We start from the raw sequence: 21,492 nt of genomic DNA, 5'->3' as shown, positions 1-21,492 counted from the left end.
GCCAGGCCAACGCTACCCTTGGGGCTTGCGACCCAGGTGCAACAACGGGCGTCAGCGCCGAGTTCCCAACAGGTCGTGCCAGCGGCGCGACCACAACACACTATAGCGCCGCGGCGCGCGCAAGCTCAGGCCGCAAGGGGCTACCGAGCGACGCACGCAAGAACACAGTATTGCCCTAAGTTGACGGAAACCGTGTATTGTCTCCAATGGCACCTGACACTGCACAAACGCCCGGTCCCGGGGCGGCGGGGAACCAAAGGGGTCCCGCACCAGGGCGGAAAATACAGCCAGGGGCGCCTGTAGCACGTCGCTGCGAGAGCACATGCACGTTCCGAAGGTGAATATAACATGTTTGGTGGGGATTTCTTGGTCGTTTCTGCGGATTACTATTCTTTGTACTTTGGTAACATTTTGTTCCTGGAAACCTTCCAGCAGTTCCTCGTCGCTTAAGCCAATAAAGTCTTCTTCAGATATTACTCCCCTGCTTGTATTAAGTGTTCTGTGGGCTGAAACAGTCACTGTCGCCTCGCCAATACTGGTAAGTTCAGACAGCTTATCTGCTTGATCTTTATTATTCAGTTCTAGGAGGAGGTCCCCGCTAGACATTTTGGAGGCTTTGTATATCGGTCCGATTTTATCTTTCAGGCATTTGGCTACAAGGAATGGGGAGAGTTTTCTTACTGGCATGTTGCTTTCGCTGTGTACTACATAGTATTTGGGGAAGGATGGAGCGTTGCTCCGAAAGGTGAAATGAAATGGTACTTCGGTGCGGCATTTCTTCAGACGCCGATCGTAAACAACAGAGGCTTGCGCTGCCATAGGAAAATATGTATGTTCGGCAACAGCGCCGACCGCCCACCACGGAGCCCAACGAGGGGACGCGGCAGAGCTTGTGTTCAAGCCTGCACGACGCCAGCCGTACGCCGTCACTATAACCAAGTATGGTGTACCCAAGGTAGGATAGCCACACAAGGTTAACCCTTGCCGCCGTAGAGAAAGGAAATGGAAGAGAGAAGAAGACAGGAAAGATCAAAAAGTGAGCGAGAAAGACGAAGATTCGAGGAGAAAGACAGGAAGAGGCGACTGCCGATTTCCCCCGGGTGGGTCAGTCCGGGGGTGCCGTCTACGTGAAGCAGAGGTACGTGAAGCTGCGGCGGTATACATCCTGAGTTAGCTTCGCTTCGATGTTTGGAGCAATCCCACAGCATGTGCTTGAATGTGGCCGTCCCCCTGCAGCACGCTCTGCACTTGTCATGGGGGTGCGATTCAGGGTACATCCTATGCAAGAGTGCCAGGCTTGGAATCGTTCTCGTTTGTAGTTGCCTGAATAGCACGGCCTACGACCTACTCAGCCCTTTGCAGGGCGACGGGAGAAGTCTGCGGGCCAGCCGAAAGCCTTGGTCAGTTCGTTATAGCTGGTCATCCGGTCTTTGACGCTGAACCACAGCGGGAAGCCGTTGCCTTGGGCGCGGTCGGTTAGTCCTCGTGCTCGGGCGTGTGCCGTTTCGTTGTGATTGGCATGCTTCTCCGACGCTTGGCCTGCCTGTGCCGGGAACCACTTGATTCGAGTCCTTTTGTCGCGGTCTGCCTGTCGGAGCAGGACGCGTGCCACCGTTGGGGCAATTCTTCTTTTGGCGTAGTTCCTAACCGCCTGTCAGGAGTCGCTGAGGATCATATGGCTTTCTCGGTCTACGATGGCCAGGGCGATGGCTATTTCTTCTGCTTCCTCCACTTGCTTGCTCGATGTGCTGGCGGTCTCCCGCACTTTGCCTCCGGAGTCGACCACCGCGATCGCGAAGCCGTTGCGGCCGGCATATTCGGCTGCATCCACGTATCTGGTGCCGGTGTCTTTCGCGTGCAGGTCCGTCAGTGCCTTGGCTCTAGCGCGTCTTCTGCCTTCGTTGAATTCCGGGTGCATGTTCCTCGGCAAGGGCTCAACCCGCACGTTCCGTCGTACGTGGTCGGGGACGGGACATTTTGGTCCCTGCTGTTTGTGATAACCGATGCCTAGACTGCACAGGATCTTTCTGCCGGCCTTTGTTGATGACACTCTTTCCAACTGAGCGGCTCTTTGCGCTTCGGCGATTTCGTCAAGCGTGTTGTGTATGCCCAGCTGGAGGAGACGTTTCGTGTTGATAGTTTCGGGTAGACCGAGTGGTGTCTTGTAAAGCCTCCGGATTAGGATGTCTAGCTTGTTCTTTTCGCTTTTCCCCCACTTGTGGATGGCTGCCACGTACCCTATGTGGCAGAATACGAAGGAGTGTATAAGTCTGATGAAGTTTTCCTCCTTCATGACTTTCTTCTTGGTGGTAACGCGCTTGAGCAGTCTGGTGGCGTTGGCCGTCTTACCCATGATGCGGGTGACGGTGTCTCCGTTCCTGCCGAGCGCTGCGATCGTCATGCCCAGGACTCTGATCTTGCTGACCGTCGGTATTGTGTTGCCATCGCTGGTGCGGATCTTGATCTTTTCGTGTTTTCTTTGCTTCTTGATTCTGTGCGTTTTGATCGGCTGGTAAAGCAGGAGCTCCGACTTACTTGGGGAGCAACGCAGTCCCGTACTTTCCAGGCTTTCTTCGATCGTTTCGGCGGCTGTCTGTAGTGTGGATTTTATGCGGGCATCACAGCCCCCTTCCACCCACAGCGTAATGTCGTCCGCGTATATCGTGTGCTTCAGTTCTTCAAGCTGGCATAGTCTTTTGGAAACTTGAATCATAACAAGGTTAAATAGCATGGGTGAGATGACGGAGCCTTGGGGAGTGCCCTGGCTCCCTAATGTCTTCTCGTCCGTCTTCAGGTCGCCGGCTCTGAGCTCCGCCGTTCAGCCGGTGAGGAAGTCTTTGAAATATTCGTACGACCTTTCGCCTAGATTTAGATGGGATACCTGCGCGAGGATGGCAGAGTGCGTCACTTTGTCGAAGGCGCGTTCTAGGTCGAGCCCGCGGACGGCTTTGGTGTCCCTGGCTTCGCCGTCGATGACCTGATGTTTGATAAGTAAAAAGTCTCAGTGCACTCCCACTCTGTGAAGAAAGATGACCAGCAAAGCTGTGTATGTGGGCCCCTTAATGGCGAACTGCACCTCCGCCGTATGTCGGCCCCGCATTGTACTGTCTTCGGGATCGGTGCTTAATGCCTGCTTCACCACCGCCGCAGGTCGGCCTGGCATGGCGTTACATTCGGGATCAGCCCACGTATGGGGATAGCTGGACGCTTGCTTCACCTCCGCTGCGGGTCATGCCGGTATTACGCTATCTTCGGGATTTTGCTCTACACGCGGACGGACGCGATAGTGGGGAAAGTAGCCCTTAAAAGGAACCTTCAGCTCTGGTGGACCTATCTAAATACATGTAAAAGGAGAATTCGTTTTTCTCCACAACCACTGCATCAAATTTTACAAGGTTTGTTGCATTTAAAAGAAAAACTTAAAATCTAGTGACCGTTGGTTTAGAATTTTTGATTTAGGTCATTTGTTTATTCAAAATTGGCAAAGATCGCAAATTTTCAGAAAACGAGACCATCAAGTTTACAACTCTGTCTTTCTACAATGAAAACTGATATCACAATTCTGTACATTGTATCTAACAGCACATCTAAAGCGGACAAAATTGATATATTACGCATGAATCTAAAAAAAAAAAAATAGTAATGTGGAAATACATCTTTTCCACAACCCTTGTTCACAACGTAACGACTTCACGTAAGATATAAATCGGCAAATTGGATTTGTCCGCTTTGAATTGTCTAAAGGATGCTGTTTACAGAACCGCGATATCAGTTCTTGATGCGGAGTTATTAATTTGTAAACTTCGTGCTTCTGTATTTTTCGCACTTTCGAATTTTTGAAAATCTTACCAGAATTCAAGCCCTAAATAGAAATTCCGCTTCCAATAGTAACTATACTTTACCTTTCTCTCCGGAATCCAGCAAATTTTATTAAAATCGGCCTAGGGGTTATCTCAGAAAAGCGTTTCGGCGTTTTACATCTATTTGAATAGGCCGCGTCGGAGTTAGGCCCGAGTTAAAGCTTCCTCTTAACGACTTCGCTGTAAAAAAAAAGGAATAAAAGAATAAAAGAAAAAAAAACGCCTCAGCCGTCAATATCGCGGCCTCAGATTTCGTCATGATGGCACCGCCACCACCGGCACGGCTCCGTGAGCAGCTACCAAGCTGTTCACTTTCGTTATCTTCGTTCCCTCGGCGGCAGCGCATTGTCTTGATGCCAGCGACGCGCTAAATCTGCACCATCATTCCGTCATGCATCGCTTCTGCGACCAAGCAATCTTTCGGCGGCACCCGTTCACTGCCGTATTGACAATACAACTTTAAAGTGCTTGCCTTCGAGAAAGCAGCATGAATAAAAATGGAACGCGACTATGTGGCCATGGGGAACATGTTCACAGGGCCATACTATTGATGACAGCATCACAAAAGGCTAGATGTGGTCAGGTTGACTTTGCAGGTTTGGAAGTAATGACTGACGGGCTAGTTGCTTCATTATCACAAAGAACAGCGCTTAAAGTTAGCGCAGTTTGTGTGTGGTTCCTCCTTTGTGTCCCGTCGTGAAGTGCTGTTCTTTCTGCGACTTTACAGGTGCTCTTTTTCTGCGTCAGGTACGCCTTCTAAGAGTGTTTACTTGGAAAATTTTTGCTCGCATGGCTTTTACAGAAGCATGCTTAGTCGAAATATTTTCGCTTGGCTGCATAATCTCGAGGACGGGCTCCAAACTGCTAATTTTCTTTAGCCACGCAAGAACCATTACTGAAAATTTATTTAACGTAGCTTTGTTAATTACGCAAACAACTTCTCAACTTACTCCGCATCTAGAGGTTACCAATCTGAACACTCGAATGATAAAATGATGTTAACATTGTATCGTTTCAATATTTTTCTTTCGTGCGCTTAAGAGCAGCCGCATATTGATGGTGCTGTAGACGTCTTATAAAGTAAGTGTGAAAGCTTGGACAGGTTATCTTGGCACAAATCAACATCATGAACTTAAAACACATGGCCCAACCTTGCACGTCTGTCTTTACAACTGATTCTCATACATTATACAAGAAGCACCTCAGCGCTACGGTACATCCCACAAGGTGTGCGAGAACATTGTGCGCGCTCCCGATTAGGTTTCTGAGCGTTGGTGGCATCAGGCTCGGTTTCCTGGCACCATAAGGAATAAAAACAGCTACCTGGAGGAAAGCATTGGGTACATTTTTAGTACTTTGTAACATATGGATGTACGTTATATCGAAAAGTACTGAAATACTAAGGTGAGGGTTTCGCAGGATGTATTTTAGCTCACAGGATCTAAAGAAAAAAATACTGCGATTTTGTGACAATTAATGCTGACATGAAATATGAGCTCCGACACAGTACCAGTGCTGGAACTGGCCCCTGGACTACAGGGCTACATTGAACCACGATATGCTGGTTTGATAAATACCAGTAATTGAAAAGTTGTTCGCTCTTGCATTCCCTATATGTCGGCGCCGCTGTGCAGTGTTGGGGGCCCTTTTTAAACCACAAGCACTATGCTTCAGCTAATATTGCAAGCAACTATTCTTTTTCTTTAGGTGGGGGGGGGGGGCTTTATTTAGCGTCTAACCACAGTTCCAAAGTTATCAGTTAGCTCAAGATGCGCCTGCATGTGTATCTAATATCCAGTATGTTGTCGCGGATTCAATAGCGAAAGAGCGTTATCTTATCAGATTGCGCGCGTGAAGCGAATACTGGAGTACATTCTCCATCACATTTGACGACCCGAAATTGCGCTGCAATGTACGAGCATTCCAATCTGACGAACCGACGCCTTGATCCGTAGATCGGAATAGGAGGAAGCACTTTGCGCGCAGCCATCGTTATGTTTGAGTGTTATTTTCTTTTCCAGCGCAAGCTCACCTATGAGTTAAATTCGTGACTGACTCTTTTGGAAGTGTTTTATTCTTGACATTACTACAACGTGAGAGTATAGAGGTGCTCCATCTTCATTGAGTGAATATTGGGAAACGGACTAGGCCTTTTCTTGCGTCTGCGTTTACACATTTACCGCACCAATTTATTTTTCGTAACTTACTTCTTAATTTAGGGGGCTGTAAAGCACAGCAACCTTTTATTAACAGCATGTTTTAATAACACTGAACATTTAAATGTTTATTAGTCGGCTTTCACCTCATGGTAAGGAATTTAAATAAAGATATACGTATGTTTGGCGTTTAGCAGGCATTCTCAGATCATGAACAGCAGGTTGCCATTATCCCTCAAGAGAAAAGTGTATAATAGCTGTGTCTTACCAGTACTCACCTACGGGGCAGAAACCTGGAGGCTTACGAAAAGGGTTCTACTTAAATTGAGGACGACGCAACGAGCTATGGAAATAAGAATGATGGGTGTAACGTTAAGAGATAAGAAAAGAGCAGATTGGGTGAGGGAACAAACGCGAGTTAATGACATCTTAGTTGAAATCAAGAGAAAGAAATGGGCATGGGCAGTACATGTAATGAGGAGGGAAGATAACCGATGGTCATTAAGGGTAACGGACTGGATTCCAAGGGAAGGAAAGCGTAGCAGGGGGCGGCAGAAAATTAGGTGGGCGGATGAGATTAAGAAGTTTGCAGGGACGACATGGCCACAATTAGTACATGACCGGGGTTGTTGGAGAAGTATGGGAGAGGCCTTTGCCCTGCAGTGGGAGTAACCAGACTGATGATGATGATGATGATGATGATGATTAAAAGCCTATCCGTTTGACAACGTTTCATCTGAGTTTCCCTTTGCAAGGTGATACAGACTTGCAGGTGGTTCGTATTGGGGACCCTCGACATATGTCCAACCGCCAAACAAAGGGTTATTCCGGATGTTTCATTTCAGGAAGGCGTGTTACCCTCCTGTCTTTCATTCCCGTTTGCAAACACGCGTAAGACGAAAGTGCTGTGTGAAGAGCGTCGTTAGTTCAAACCAACGAGCTACCGTAACTCACTTTGCCTATATCGCTGTCATATAGGCTTAGATAAGAAATATATGTATTTTAAATCGACGCATCACGAATCCAAAAAGAGCTGCCCGCGACCAGCCCAGCTAGGTTTCGTTCATTTCGTACTTCGTCGTAGCGGCTAATAGTAGCTCACGAAGCAGAGCACTGAGTGTGGATATGGTAGAGAAGGTGTTCTATATACTGTCTCGTCACCCACCGAAAATTGCCCGCCGTGCTACTGGCCATTCCTAGAAAATTGTATATGTGACGCCCAGCCATTTCCAACACAGCAACTTTGTTTTGCGATGTTAAACTCTAAACTGGTCTCGTCGAGGAAGCACCAGCGCAGGCACTCGTCGCACTGCACTTGCTCCCCGTCCCCCGCGGCCTTCCCTTTCTTCGGTTTCAACGCTAGGCCAACGTCCTTAGGCTCAACGAGCAAGTCCGCCTAATCAATCGAGCAAAGCCGACCTCGCCCGCTTTCGTAGGTCGTAGGCGGGACCAATCAAATAGGTCCCGTCTACCACCTAGGCCTAACGGGGGAACCGCTAGACAATGTCACGAGGCATTATAGTTCGTTTGCTAAAACGCTCAGATAGCAGAGCACCTCAGCGAGAGGACACAGAGCTTCGGCGACACAGGCACAAGCCTTCCAAGCACTCGTCGTCGTCGTCTTTCTCTAAGCAGTGCCTACTGCTCATTCTTCTTCAGTACAATTGCCTCCCCGGGGAAGAGGAGCCGTCTCGGCGACCTACGGGCAAGATAGCACAGGTGGGTCAAAGTACGGCTTGAGTCGCTGAACGTGCACGATTTCGCGCCCTCGGCGGCGCTTACCGGAAGGCGGCTCAAGGGGTTCTACCATATAGTTCACAGGAGACGTTTGACTGATGACACGGTAGGGACCCTGGTACTTGGACACAAGCTTGGGTGAAAGTCCAGGGCTGGTAGCGGGAACCCAAAGCCAGACTAGTGAGTCAGGGGCATAGGGTGCCGGAGAAGAGGGAATATCCCGAAGGTGCTTCTGTCGCTGCTGATCTTCCGAAGTAAATGTGAGGGCGAGCTTCCGGCACTCTTCCGCGTGTGCAGCAGCCTCGGACAGGGTAGTAGCCTCCGTTGTGTCAGGGCGATACGGAAGGATGGTGTCCATTGTGCAGGAAGGCTCGCAGGGGGCGGAAGAATTCAAAATTTGAGCCCCTACTCCATGCAAAAGAGAACCCTTCGAAAACACTAGCTAATAAAAAGAAAAGAGTACTTAGCTACGAACGACGTCACTGAAGCCTCGAACACAGGAGCGTCCGCCACATCCACCCACCCACCCCATAGATTTTTTGTAGGAAACTATGGGAAACTATGACCCACGCAGCAAGATAAAATGGATGGATGGGTGGTTGGATGTTATGAGCGTCCCCTTTGGAACGGGGCGGTGGGTTGCGCCACCAAGCTCTTATTATATTGCCTAATGTCCTACCTAGGTTAAACAATAAGAAAAAAAAAACATTGAACTACCACACCCAACTTTTCTGATCCCGTATAGCGAACTGTGCTTTTGTACGTCTCCGTTTTTTGTCGTTTCCCTACTCTTCACCAATCCTCCAATCGCCTCTTACTAATGCCTATTGCGGATATGTTTATTTTTCCACTGCTCCCGCTGAACCCAACGGCTTCCAGTAGGCCAGTGGTGCCTAAATCGACCGCTGGTTAGACGTCTTCACATTCTAATAAAACATGCCCCATAGTTTCCCTAGCTTTACTGCAGCAAGCACAAAACTGCGCTTATTGCGGCGCCTCTAGCAGGAAATGTTGGAAATGTTGGAACAAACGTAAGCATCCCGAAGTGATTCTACTAGATTCTACTATGCTGGTTTTGTTAGCAGCGGCGCGCGGTCGATTTTTTCGCCCTCTGTGGCCATTCGTTGAGTGTGAACTGTGGTGAGCATGGAGGAAGTAAACTGAGGAGAGGCCCTACCCCCTCCGCGCGCTAGGATAAAAGTGTGGAGGAAATGACGTAGTAGGTTCTTTTTTTTTGCTGATTTTTTTATTTCTTTGCTGTAGCGGCCACGCTTTTCGGGCCACAATGGCGGCTTTGTTATTGTTCTGTGCGCTCACATGTGTTCTTCCTTAGGTTTCGTACCGTGGCAAAGGCGCCGTACGGGCAGGTTTGCGTTGTTCTCCGTGTTTTGTTGCGCTGCGTTATCTGGACCATGCTCTACCGGATGTTGCTGTGGCCAGGCGGGACAGGAGGAACTAAAGTTCGGGAAATGAACGCGCATGCAACGCTGTACGCAATGTACCGCGCCACGGCAACGGACGAAGGAATATCCGCGGTAGCGACTGTATCCGCGGGAAAGTTCGCCCTCTTTGGCGGAATCATGCTAACGTGGTAACAATTGTTTTGTATTGTTGCGGAGCACGCGCGTCCGAGCAGCCCGGTTGCGCGCAGCGCGGCGTGGTTTCGCGAGAGATGTAAACAAGAGAGGAGAGCTGGCCCGATAGGCGGAGCAACGCCATGAACAACGCCAACTTCCGGCTTCACTTCAGCTTCACAAAGAGTGACGTCAGGGCCTCTCTTGAGATTCCTTCCTCCGTGGTGGCGAGCAAGCAACTGTGTCCCAAGCAAGTCGCTGCTAGCCGCCAAAATCGGAGATAAACAGGGAAAGAGTATGAACATGTAAGACAAGAAACAGAGGTAAATGCTACATCGAATGCCCTATAAAAAAAATACAACAGCTCACTTGCTCGGGTAATATCAGCAACAGCAATCCCACGAAAGATAAAACAATTTTTTTTAAATTTTGTTTGCGATCGATGCATAACACTAAGCGGCCACTGCAGCAACAAGCGTTTAGAACGAGTTTAAACGTTTTCGCCATAAGAGTAAAAAAGTGCTGCCAAGCTGAGAGCACACATGTGCCCCATTCACAAAAACAAATTCAACAAAGAGCAACAGCACTGAAAAACGTGACAGGAGCTGCAAGGCATAAGCAAACGAGCTGCTCCAGCGTTGCGCCCAAGTGTCGCTCGTGATCGCTAGCTTGAACACCATCCGGTTCTTACAGCACAACTAGAACATGCTAGCTCATAATACAGTAAGAAACTGTAAAATTGTGTTTTGGCTAAGATGAAAAGCTGAAATAGCTCCAGGTCCAGCAGCGCGCGCAAAACTAGAGTGTACTAGGTCACTCTAGCAAAACTACGAACCGGAACACGCCTATGTTTGTTTAAACACCACAACCACGTGTCCACAACTTGCGTTACTTCCATGCGTGGCAGCAGCATATGGAATTTCGCTTCTACCACACGCGTGTCACCAGTCGCCGCCTTTCGCTTACACCATGCATAGCTTACCCAGTGCATGGAAATAGCTAAGGCGGAAAATAGACCTCTGTATTTGGCCTTCATGGACATAAACGGTGCATACAACAACATGAGCAGGGAACTCCTGTGGAACATATTAAAATATGAAGGTATCGGTCATGGGGTAATTGATTTTCTACAGGAAATATATCCGGAAAATAATGTTGATATAACATGGGAAGGGATTAAGAGTACGACAACTGTCGAGGTACACAAAGGATTAAGGCAAGGTTGTCCTCTATCACCGCTGCTGTTCATGTTTTATATGACAAGTATGGAAAGAAGGTTACAACGCAGCAATCTAGGGTACAATCTGTCGTACAGATTAGGCGGAAAGGTTGTTGAGCAGCGACTACCGGGTTTAATGTATGCGGACGATATTGTACTGTTAGCAGAGAGCCAGGAAGATTTGCAAACTCTGGTTAATTACTGTGGAGACGAATGAGACAGTTTAGGTTTCAGTTTTAGTGCAGCTAAGTCCGGTGGGATGTTTTTCAACGATACAACGGATCAGGAGCTTACAAGGCCATGAAATACCCCGAGTGGCCGAATACAAATACCTCGGGGTATGGATAAACAAAGGGCAGATGTACACGGAAAAGCACGAACATAGCAAAAGGGGCGAAGAGGTGCCGGGATAATGAAGCATAGGGTATGAGGTATGAGGTACTGAGAGCTACTTGGAAGGAGTAATGGTGCCGGGGCTTACTTTCGGGAATGCGGTCCTGTGTTTAAGGGCAGAGGTTCAGTCGAGACTAGAAGTAAATCAGAGAGATGTGGGAAGATTAGCACTAGGTGCCCACGGGAAAACCACAAACGAAGCAGTACAGGGGGATATGGGCTGGGCATCGTTCGAAGCACGGGAAGCTCAGTAAAATCCTATACGAAAAACGCCTGCGGAAATTGGACGATAACAGGTGGGCAGCAAAGGTATTTAAATACCTATACAGAAAGAGTGTTGACTCACAATGGCGGACAAGAACTAGGTAACTAACCAGTAGGTATGCCAGACACGAGGACGGAGAAAGACAGAGCATTAACCCTTTGAGGGTCGATTTTTTTCGCCTTATGCGACCACCCAGGGTCGATTTTTTTATTGCACATTTAATTTCTTCAGAGGGACCTATTTCGAAAAAAATTTACCGTAATTTTTCTAGGGTGACCGTAAGGTGAGAAAAAAAAATGTTTTGCGTTGGCATATATACTGTTTATTCATGAAAAACAATAAAAAATAGCAAATAAGTTATAAGAATTAAAAAAAAATTGGCGCATTGTTGTACACAATGTCCACACGAGAAAAATACACAAGAAGAATGCGCACACGAAAATTTTTCGCAAGTCTCAAATGTTCCTCTTGCACTAATATTTCTTCAGCGTGTGGTAGTCCTTGAAGCATGGCTACACACAGAGCGGTTTGTTGCACTCAGCGCAAATGTACGTTGCGTCGCTGCGACGTTTTGCCGTGGGAGGCAACTGCTGAATAAAGTGCCAAAAAAGGAAACGCATGCACGGCTGCATCCTTCGTATGCGGATCTCTGTGAGCAACAAACGAGCGAGTAACAGGCGGTCACCCTTTGAGTGATAAGAACGCGATAGCCATCAGTTTTTCGAGCAAAAGAAGCCCAAGCCGCGTGCGGAACAAAACCAAAACTAACCGCCGCGCGCCCGCGAGGGCGCCAATGCGCGAGCGGTAGCAGACGCGTCGGAGCAAAAGAAAACTATACATCGAAAACCGAAAGAGAAGCGAGAAAAAAATTCCATGTATTCCCACATAGTAGCAGCACATGCCAGGCAAGAAAAAGTTAGGAAATTAGCGCGCGTTTTAAATGTACAGACGGAGCCGCAAATATACCGCATCGACCATTTTCGGACCTGTTCGCGGCGCCGTATATTCACGGCATGGACACTCAAAGGGTTAAACGACAGGTTAAAAATGCGTAAGGTAAAAATAGGATAAATTCAATGGAAAAGAAGCAGTGTTGAACTATATCGAGACTGGAAACAGCAGATGAGGAAGGAAGCGTTTTATGATAACTCAAGAGGCAGTGCCCTTCTATTTCAAGCTATAGGTCAGGTTGTCTTATAACACGGAGCTATAAAAAAAAATTTAACGAAGCGGAAGAGACATGTGCCATAGAGAAAGGAATAGAACAAGAGCGGACACTCTCATAGAGCCCAACGGCCCAATTGACTGCAGCGCACCAAGCCGCCGGCGTTAATACTTGAACCACGCTTCCGGTTTCGGTTTTATGCGCGCGCGTTATGAATGCCAGCTGGCAAGCGTCACGCCGGCTGCCGTTTTTTTCTTTTTTTGCTTCTACAGCATCGACCGCGCGCGGTTTTCGTGCTAAATCGTTTTATTACTAAGTAAAAATGATTACGGATGATATTTACAAGCCGCCATTGAATATGCGCCACGTGCAATTTCATGAATATGCAAGACGCCTTGTGAAATGAGTAAATGTTAATTTTACTTATATAAATGCTCGTTGCGGGCCTTTTGTGCATTCATCCAACGTTGTGGCACCAGGTAAGCAGCATTAGTTCCCGTAGGAAGCTCCACCAGACGACGTAAGCTGAAAAAGTTAAATTACTAGCACGTGTAATTTTGGTATTAACGTGCAAGAATATTGCGTGTAGAGGCGAAGCGTGCGAAAGTGGTGAATGGGTGGCATTCCAAGCAAAATCAGTTCGCTTTTACATACACGGCGTAGAAAATACCCAAATCATCCCAAACAACACCGTACATACCACGAAAACATTCTATTTACAAGCATTCCCCTCTTTTCGGGCCTTATTTTCTGCACTTTAATAGCACGAATACACGGGCTGCTGCGCGTTTCCAGGACTTGGCTACAACCGACGCGATAGCAGGCTACGAATACACAGAGGTGGCCACAACACAGGCTCTCAAACAGACCATGCTGGACGCTCGCAGAATTCCTTCTACGCGCATTTAAGACAAATGCGTGGGTTCAAAGCTTGCCTTCAGTCGTTCAGAAGACAGAATTTTAGAGTTACAAGTTCCTGGCGTTTGAGCTCCTTAGCGTTATCTTTTGCACGTTCTGCCGGCGCAAGTAACACGCTCCCGTGTTATCACTCTTGGCAATTGCTCGTCGCGTTTTCGACAAGCGTGAGTACCGAAAGAAGACAAATTGGTTGCGTGGCCATAAAAATTGTCACAAACTTGTCGCAGTAAGATTCAGTACGCGCCAAACTAACTGTCGCCACGGCCGAGCTGCTGTTCGCTGCGTCACGACAGGGGCGGCGAGCGTGCCTCATAAGTAACAAAAAGTACCGAAAATAATTTTCAACAATGTTGGGCGTCAGAGAAAGCGCCTTGACCTTGTCGGTGCATAAAAGCGCGAAACTGCACACCACGGCAGAGTTGTTTGTCGCTATCCGCGTCACAGCGCCAGGCGCGCCTGCTGCGCTTGAAAAGCACCCCAAAAAGTAACGAAATTAGTTACAATAATGTTGGGGATCAGAGAAAGCGCCAAAACTTGTCGCAGTAAGATTCAGTACACGCGAAACCCGGTGAAAGCACCCTGTCGGCCCACCACGCCCAAAAACCGAAATAAGTTAAAATAATATTAAGGCTCATAGAAAGCGTCGCAAACATCTGCCAGTACGATTAATTAGTACAACTTAAGAGTGCCACAACGGCCGCCCCGTTTTTCGTTAACTGCGTCACACGTCTAGCCTATAGGTGCGTTGCCGTAAGCGTAATTACTTGAAATGCGTCGCAGACATTCTAACAAAGTTTCTCACCTTGCCGTAGTCCAATGGTGCAGTGGTGCCATGTCGAAGTTCAGGAGGAACGCAAAAATTCGCCGGGAGCCCACCAAACCAGGCTAAATCCAAAAATAGAAAAAGAGGCCGACGGTGACCGAACAGGCCAACACTCAAATGCGCGGGCGGTCTCTGGTCCCTCTCGCTTCGGCGGCGTGTGTCCATAGAATGGAATAAAGGTGCGTCTGACGAATGACGCATGCATCTGGCTCGTCATTCACCTGTGGCTAGGCAACGGAAGTAACCGCAAAGTTTAATTTAATTTATACGCAGGTATTTTTACTTTTGCCGGGAAAGAAAAAAAAATTCTGTTAATCTCATTTCATATCTTTATTTTTTTTCGATGCTCGCGGCAGCAAACGGTCGGCGTAAATACTCTAGCGTGACGTATTTCCTGTTGCCACTTTTCGCCGAGTGTCCCCTCTTGTTATATTTATTTATCTATGCATGTACATGTGTGTGGTAAATCTGTAGAAACCATACAGTATAGCAACTCTATGGTAGAAACAATAGAACACCTCGGGGCTCTATTCTCGACACACATGGCGGCTGCACGGCCGCCATTATCCTCCATGTTTACTCTCTGATTGGCTGTGGAGAGCTCACGTGCCTTGAAATTTGTGCCGGGAAACGGAAGTTTTGCGAAATGTAATTTTGCGTTTTCATCAAGGTGACGAAACGTGACGTGGAGCTGCAAATTTTATGGACTAATGCATTTTTTTGGTCCTTGGCAGATATATTGTGATGTTAGCGCTTCAAAACGAATGTGAGCGGTAGCGTGCAGAAGCCAGAGCAATGCATCTGCAATTGCACGAATATGTTGTGGCGATCCAAGATATGCGCCATGCCAGCTTGCTAATTGGCTGAAGGAATATCTCGTGAGGAGCGTCACAGGAAGGGCTGTTTCGTAAACGTCATTTTGACGATGCGTGACGTTGCGCCGGGCCGCCATTGCTGAGATTTTCCGCCATAATTTCTGCTGCGACGAGCAGCGCGAATTATGCTAATGAGCAGCCAGATGCAATGGCAGCCGAGAGGAATGCGTATCGCCACATTTTTCCCGTCGTTTGGCGCCACGAAAATCTTTTGTTCATTACGCGCGCTCGTAGTATTTGCATCGTTCTCGGGTGGTGTTGGCATTTGTGTTTGGGGCCATCATTTTTTAAAAGAACGCGTTTATACGAAATAATATTGGTTGAATATAGCAAACTTTCGGCAATGTTGTCCACTTTTCACTGCTGCATTTGTATTGTAATCAAGATTAATGCCTTTTCGCACAATCAAAAGTTATGACAACGGCCTCTTTCTAATTTATAAAAAGAAATGTACGCAAGGCGGCGCCTTGAAGTTTTCTCCCGCCATAGAGTCAGTAGAACAACTCTAGAAAAAAAGCTGGGCCGGAAAAGTGGGAACCTCTAGGGCGCCGCCCTGTTGCTACTGGTCAATGTGGCCAGCGCAATTACTATTGAAAGAGCTGAAAACAAGTACAGGTCACCTTATGCTTTGTCATCTAAAAACGCATACCTGATGGCTTTATGAAGATGGTACGTCAATATTAAGTTTACAGAAAGCGATCGCTAAGTCCGTAACTTATGTAAATCACGATGTACGCATTCATGCAATAAAAGATGACGCAAATTTCGGTTTCAAATCTGTTTTTTGGATGCGTAGTAGTTTCGCACAGTTTAGGTTTGACATGCGACCGCGCGTCGACATCGGACGCTATGGCACACTCGTGCCTTATGTGCCACCGAAGCCCCGAAGTGCTCTGGCATATACCTTCACATGTAAGTAAACGAATGTTTCTCCTTGTTGAGAATATCACGCGAGTAGGCAGCTCTTGTGGTGCATCACAATCGTTTGAGAAGCGTCACAGTAGAGCATTTTTCTGCATGCGGAGCGGTGTTTTTATTTGCAGGTTTCCCTTCAGTAGCAAATTGCTGGACAGGCGGACCAGCGCACCGGAATCGTATTGGCGAAGCCACAAGCAACTCAAAGAATCTATTTAATTGTTGCAATTTGAACAATCATGCTTCTACAAAGGCAACAGCAGAAAAACAGCCTGATGCCGAGTATTTCTGTGCCACGAAGTGATCAAGAGGCGAGTGCCTAATGCGGACGAAATCGAGTGCATCGAGACTTAGAACGACAGAAAGCTGAGCTAGTTGGTAAGGATTCATTATGCAAAACAGAGGTGAGGCGTGCAGACAGGACACAAGAGTAGAGAAGTGGGCGGCGCTCGTGTTATTTGCTTGTAAATACTCTACTCTTGTGTCCTGTCTGCACGCCTCACCTCCGTTTTGCATAACGAGTGCATCAACCCACATATTAATAGCGTAGGCGTTTTGTTAACTGTGCAATATTTTCAACACTTCCTTGCATGCCATTTCATGGGGAATATCTTTTCTGGTCACAAATTTGTGCAGCGAATCTATTTGCATGATCGACTCCGGGCCTGTGGGACCGTTCACTTGCACTTGATGCTGAGTCTTTTACATGTATCCATAAACTGCAGATATGCACATCAGATCCCTGCGAGCATTTTCAAAATTCAATTATTTTAGACAACAGGCACATATGCAATACTGACATAATCCCAAATACCACTAAGCCAATCGGACACATTTTTGTTGACCATACTCGCAGGTAAAATAAGTACATCATGTGGACAGCTCCAGGTCATTTTCCATAAATCAGTGTGTACAAGGGGTATGCAAAAATAATGTTTTTCTTGCGCACCGATTATTTTGCTCTATAAGCAAGAGAACCCACCACGTTAGTGTAACGTATCTTGTACATCACACTAATATGTGCTTTAATTTACCAAGTGAGATGAGTTACTTTTATGGCTCCTTCAGTCATATCACACTGCAAGCTGCATTCATCAATCTTCAATTGGATTTTGCAAATGTTTAATGAAACATGTTTCTTTTTTATGCAGATATGCAATGGCAAGCCCTTCCGTGCGTTCCAAAGGTAAACTTTAAGCTCTAAATTAAAGAAGACATTTCTAGTCAGAAACAAGCATTAATGGTGAATGCAGAGTATCAGAAGCCCAAGGTACAGAAATTATGAGAAGTGTCGAATGATTTTAAGGAAAGAGTCGTATTTGCAAGACTCTTTAGTGGAAGTCAAGCAAGTCAATATAGGTAGAATACTCTCTGCAACATTATGCGAGTGAGGGAATGTCAAACAATGGGTCAGGAAATGCGTTGTTTTTCTGCAAAACAAAAGCTGATTGCCATTACATAAGTCATTTTAGCATCATGAGACTGGTGCTTGATAAATTCAGAAATAAACCAAAAAACAAGACAAGCAAAAATAAAACAATTTAATGATGCTCTCTCCACACTGGGATAAGTAAAAACAAACACATCACATCTAATGTGGACATATCAGACGCCTTGTGAAACACTAAAGGAAAAATTCAGTTTCGAGCTATGGAACTTGCCGCATAGATGTGGGGGGCCTTGCACTAATAGTGATAGTTACCACTGCATTTAGAAATTGAAAGCATTCGTGCAGACAAGGTTGATTCTTTATATTTTTGGCAACCACTTCAAATGCCTCCACCAAGTGTTACAATACTGCACGCAGCCATACTAAGGATTTCGCAGCAACACCTGCAGGTAAAAAGCAGAAGCAGTCAAAGTGCTGGTGTGTACTAGACACTATGTTTGAAAACTTTTAGGCAAGAAGAGTGCAAGAAGCATACATAACAACTGCATTTATTTCCATAATTCCTTATTTGAATGGCCTTTTCTTTTCGCTTAGATAATGCCTACGCCTAGCCACAGCAGCTCCCTCATACAGACTCCGCAAGCCAAGAGGCCATGGAGGCAAATGCAGGTAAGAGGCAAGAAGCAATAGCACTGGTATCGACATTCATCTAATTTATTTCTTTTTCTTTCGTTTAGGCAGCCAGCACACCTCGAACAGCCACCTTGACTGCGGATGTGTCACCCTAGTCGCCAAGGAAACATTTGAGGGAAAGCGACAAGCAATGTGATCAGCCATTTCTCCATGTAAACGATACTCTTTCTCTCGGATGACTCCTACGCCTCGCCACGCCAGCACACTTGTGCACAAAGATCCCGCGGAGGCACATGCAGGTCAGAGGCAAGAAGCAGTGGTACTGGTGTCGACATTCACCCAATTTCTTTTTCTTACACTGAGGCAGCCAGCACACCTCGAACAGCCACCTTGACTGCGGGTGTGTCAGTAGATTCCTGTTGTACATATGCTCATAATAAACTTCAGTAAACTTGAACTTGATAATAAACTTGAAGGCAAGTGGGACATTGATGCATTGTATTTTTGAACATTTATTGTATACATACAATATATATTACACTTTGCAGTGCTACAGAGCGTATTTTGAAGCTTCCCCCTATATTTTGCACCTTTAATTACGTATGTGTTGTGTGGCCCTCAATGCAGTTCATGTTGTAGCAGCTGCTTTGTCTGTGTATTGCACATTGGCTTAAGCTCGTGATATCCACATACTTCTCTCACATATACAAAATAAAGTTCTATGTATAGTCCTCAGTGTTACAACAAAAAGTGAAAGTGAACAATCCGATCGTGCAATTGTGTTTAATACAGTAATTCCTATGACAGTTACTGACAAGTTGACAACTTGAACTGGTCAATTGGTCCATAGCCTCCTCTATATTTCAAAAATAAAGGAGGCTATGGATCCGTCATGGCAAGGAATTGTATGTATACATAAAAAGAGGGGTGTGTGTGTGTGTGTGTTTGTAGTAGGGGGTATAAGATTAGGGCGGTACGAAAAAATGTACCAACACCGTCCTCTAGACTTATTGCGTTAAGGTACCGTAACAAAGCGTGTTATGCATAAAGTTCACACAACCAACTCTGATATTACTGCACACGCCAGGCGACGCGAGCTACATTTGTCATGACGCATTCGCGACTGCACCGGATGCCCTCCATATTATTCTCTTTAATCGGGCACACTGCACCGAGGCAAAAGAAAGATCATGGGCGCAGGCGCCTTTAAGGTATCTCGACCTTGCGAGGCTCTGCTGCGCGTGCCAGGGGAGCTGTCCGTGCGAACACTCCCTGGCACACTCCTGCCTCGGCGGCCCCAACCTACGTACCGTTCTGCTTCGAGCTTTGATCCCCCCACTGTCCCTTGGGTGCCCTGGAGTTCCTGCGCCGCCTGCTTTATTATCATCTCAGGTGCTCTCCTGAGGCTTCCGTTTGTCGGTTACATGTGCCCTACAGCTGGATCAGTACTTATAATAATAAAGAAACCCGATCTATCGTCGCGACGATAGATCGCGAAAGCAGCTTTTGCAACATACCGCGCCCGTGCGAGAAGAATTACGGAACGCCAACGAGGAATCTGACCACAGCTTCGAGCTCGTAACCTCGTCGAGTGACACTCCTGCAACAGGCGTGACCGCTGAAAACCGCATACCGCCGGAAACTTCAACAGGATCATCCCTCGGTTGCATAACTGCCACCTGTACGGTCAACATGGACCACACCCACACCGTCCCGCAACATAGAATAAAGAACCAACTTATAAAGCCCAAACACACGGCTGCACCCACACATCGCCATGCTGCTACGCTGCTACGGTTGCCGGATTAAAACTGACTACTGTCACCAAGTCTAGCAAGCGTCTCAGGAGCTGGCAACCTCGGCGTGTAGCAACATGGCGGCTCTCTTGCGGTCATAGAGTTACTATACTGACTCTAGAGGACAAGCTACCCATAGCATAGTTTCCTACAAAAATTTCTTGTAGGAAACTCTATGACCCATAGGGCCCATGCATTGAAATCGGGAACCGCAAGAGCGGCGCCATGTTGCTACGCGCCGAGGTTGCCAGCTCCTGAGACGCTTGCTAGACTTGGTGACAGTAGTCAGTTTTAATCCGGCAACCGTAGCAGCGTAGCAGCATGGCGATGTGTGGGTGCAGCCGTGTGTTTGGGCTTTATAAGTTGGTTCTTTATTCTATGTTGCGGGACGGTGTGGGTGTGGTCCATGTTGACCGTACAGGTGGCAGTTATGCAACCGAGGGATGATCCTGTTGAAGTTTCCGGCGGTATGCGGTTTTCAGCGGTCACGCCTGTTGCAGGAGTGTCACTCGACGAGGTTACGAGCTCGAAGCTGTGGTCAGATTCCTCGTTGGCGTTCCGTAATTCTTCTCGCACGGGCGCGGTATGTTGCAAAAGCTGCTTTCGCGATCTATCGTCGCGACGATAGATCGGGTTTCTTTATTATTATAAGTACTGATCCAGCTGTAGGGCACATGTAACCGACAAACGGAAGCCTCAGGAGAGCACCTGAGATAATAATAAAGCAGGCGGCGCAGGAACTCCAGGGCACCCAAGGGACAGTGGGGGGATCAAAGCTCGAAGCAGAACGGTACGTAGGTTGGGGCCGCCGAGGCAGGAGTGTGCCAGGGAGTGTTCGCACGGACAGCTCCCCTGGCACGCGCAGCAGAGCCTCGCAAGGTCGAGATACCTTAAAGGCGCCTGCGCCCATGATCTTTCTTTTGCCTCGGTGCAGTGTGCCCGATTAAAGAGAATAATATGGAGGGCATCCGGTGCAGTCGCGAATGCGTCATGACAAATGTAGCTCGCGTCGCCTGGCGTGTGCAGTAATATCAGAGTTGGTTGTGTGAACTTTATGCATAACACGCTTTGTTACGGTACCTTAACGCAATAAGTCTAGAGGGCGGTGTTGGTACATTTTTTCGTACCGCCCTAATCTTATACCCCCTACTACAAACACACACACACACACACCCCTCTTTTTATGTATACATACAATTCCTTGCCATGACGGATCCATAGCCTCCTTTATTTTTGAAATATAGAGGAGGCTATGGACCAATTGACCAGTTCAAGTTGTCAACTTGTCAGTAACTGTCATAGGAATTACTGTATTAAACACAATTGCACGATCGGATTGTTCACTTTCACTTTTTGTTGTAACACTGAGGACTATACATAGAACTTTATTTTGTATATGTGAGAGAAGTATGTGGATATCACGAGCTTAAGCCAATGTGCGGTACACAGACAAAGCAGCTGCTACAACATGAACTGCATTGAGGGCCACACAACACATACGTAATTAAAGGTGCAAAATATAGGTGGAAGCTTCAAAATACGCTCTGTAGCACTGCAAAGTATAACATATATTGTATGTGTACAATAAATGTTCAAAAGAACAATGCATCAACGTCCCATTTGCCTTCAAGTTTATTATCAAGTTCAAGTTTACTGAAGTTTATTATGAGCATATGTACAACAGGAATCTACTGACACACCCGCAGTCAAGGTGGCTGTTCGAGGTGTGCTGGCTGCCTCAGTGTAAGAAAAAGAAATTGGGTAAATGTCGAC

The 21,492-nt window shown here is 47.1% G+C and overlaps 1 protein-coding gene and 1 long non-coding RNA gene across 4 annotated transcripts in view; one reads left to right on the top strand and one right to left on the bottom strand.

Moving 5' to 3' along the window:
- LOC142586063 (uncharacterized) overlaps positions 1-21,492 on the bottom strand; it is a 151,141-nt gene that overhangs the window by 56,761 nt on the left and 72,888 nt on the right. Inside the window, exon 3 of one of the 3 annotated variants that reach the window (XM_075697331.1) lies at positions 14,015-14,172. The exons of the other annotated variants lie outside the window; for them this stretch is intronic. Within the exon in view, the coding sequence (XP_075553446.1) occupies positions 14,086-14,172 (87 nt within the window). The 3' untranslated portion in view covers positions 14,015-14,085. Of the gene's footprint in view, positions 1-14,014; positions 14,173-21,492 lie in introns of those variants that run through there. 3 annotated transcript variants of the gene reach the window in all.
- Positions 17,720-18,409, top strand: LOC142586064 (uncharacterized). Its single transcript, XR_012829210.1, has 2 exons — positions 17,720-17,959; positions 18,028-18,409. It is a non-coding gene; the product is annotated as an uncharacterized LOC142586064 (long non-coding RNA).

The sequence above is a fragment of the Dermacentor variabilis genome, chromosome 6, assembly GCF_050947875.1.
Source record: "Dermacentor variabilis isolate Ectoservices chromosome 6, ASM5094787v1, whole genome shotgun sequence".
Lineage (NCBI taxonomy): Eukaryota > Metazoa > Arthropoda > Arachnida > Ixodida > Ixodidae > Dermacentor > Dermacentor variabilis.
The sequence above is the reverse complement of the archived record's forward strand: the minus strand, read 5'-3'. Positions and strand labels throughout refer to the sequence as shown.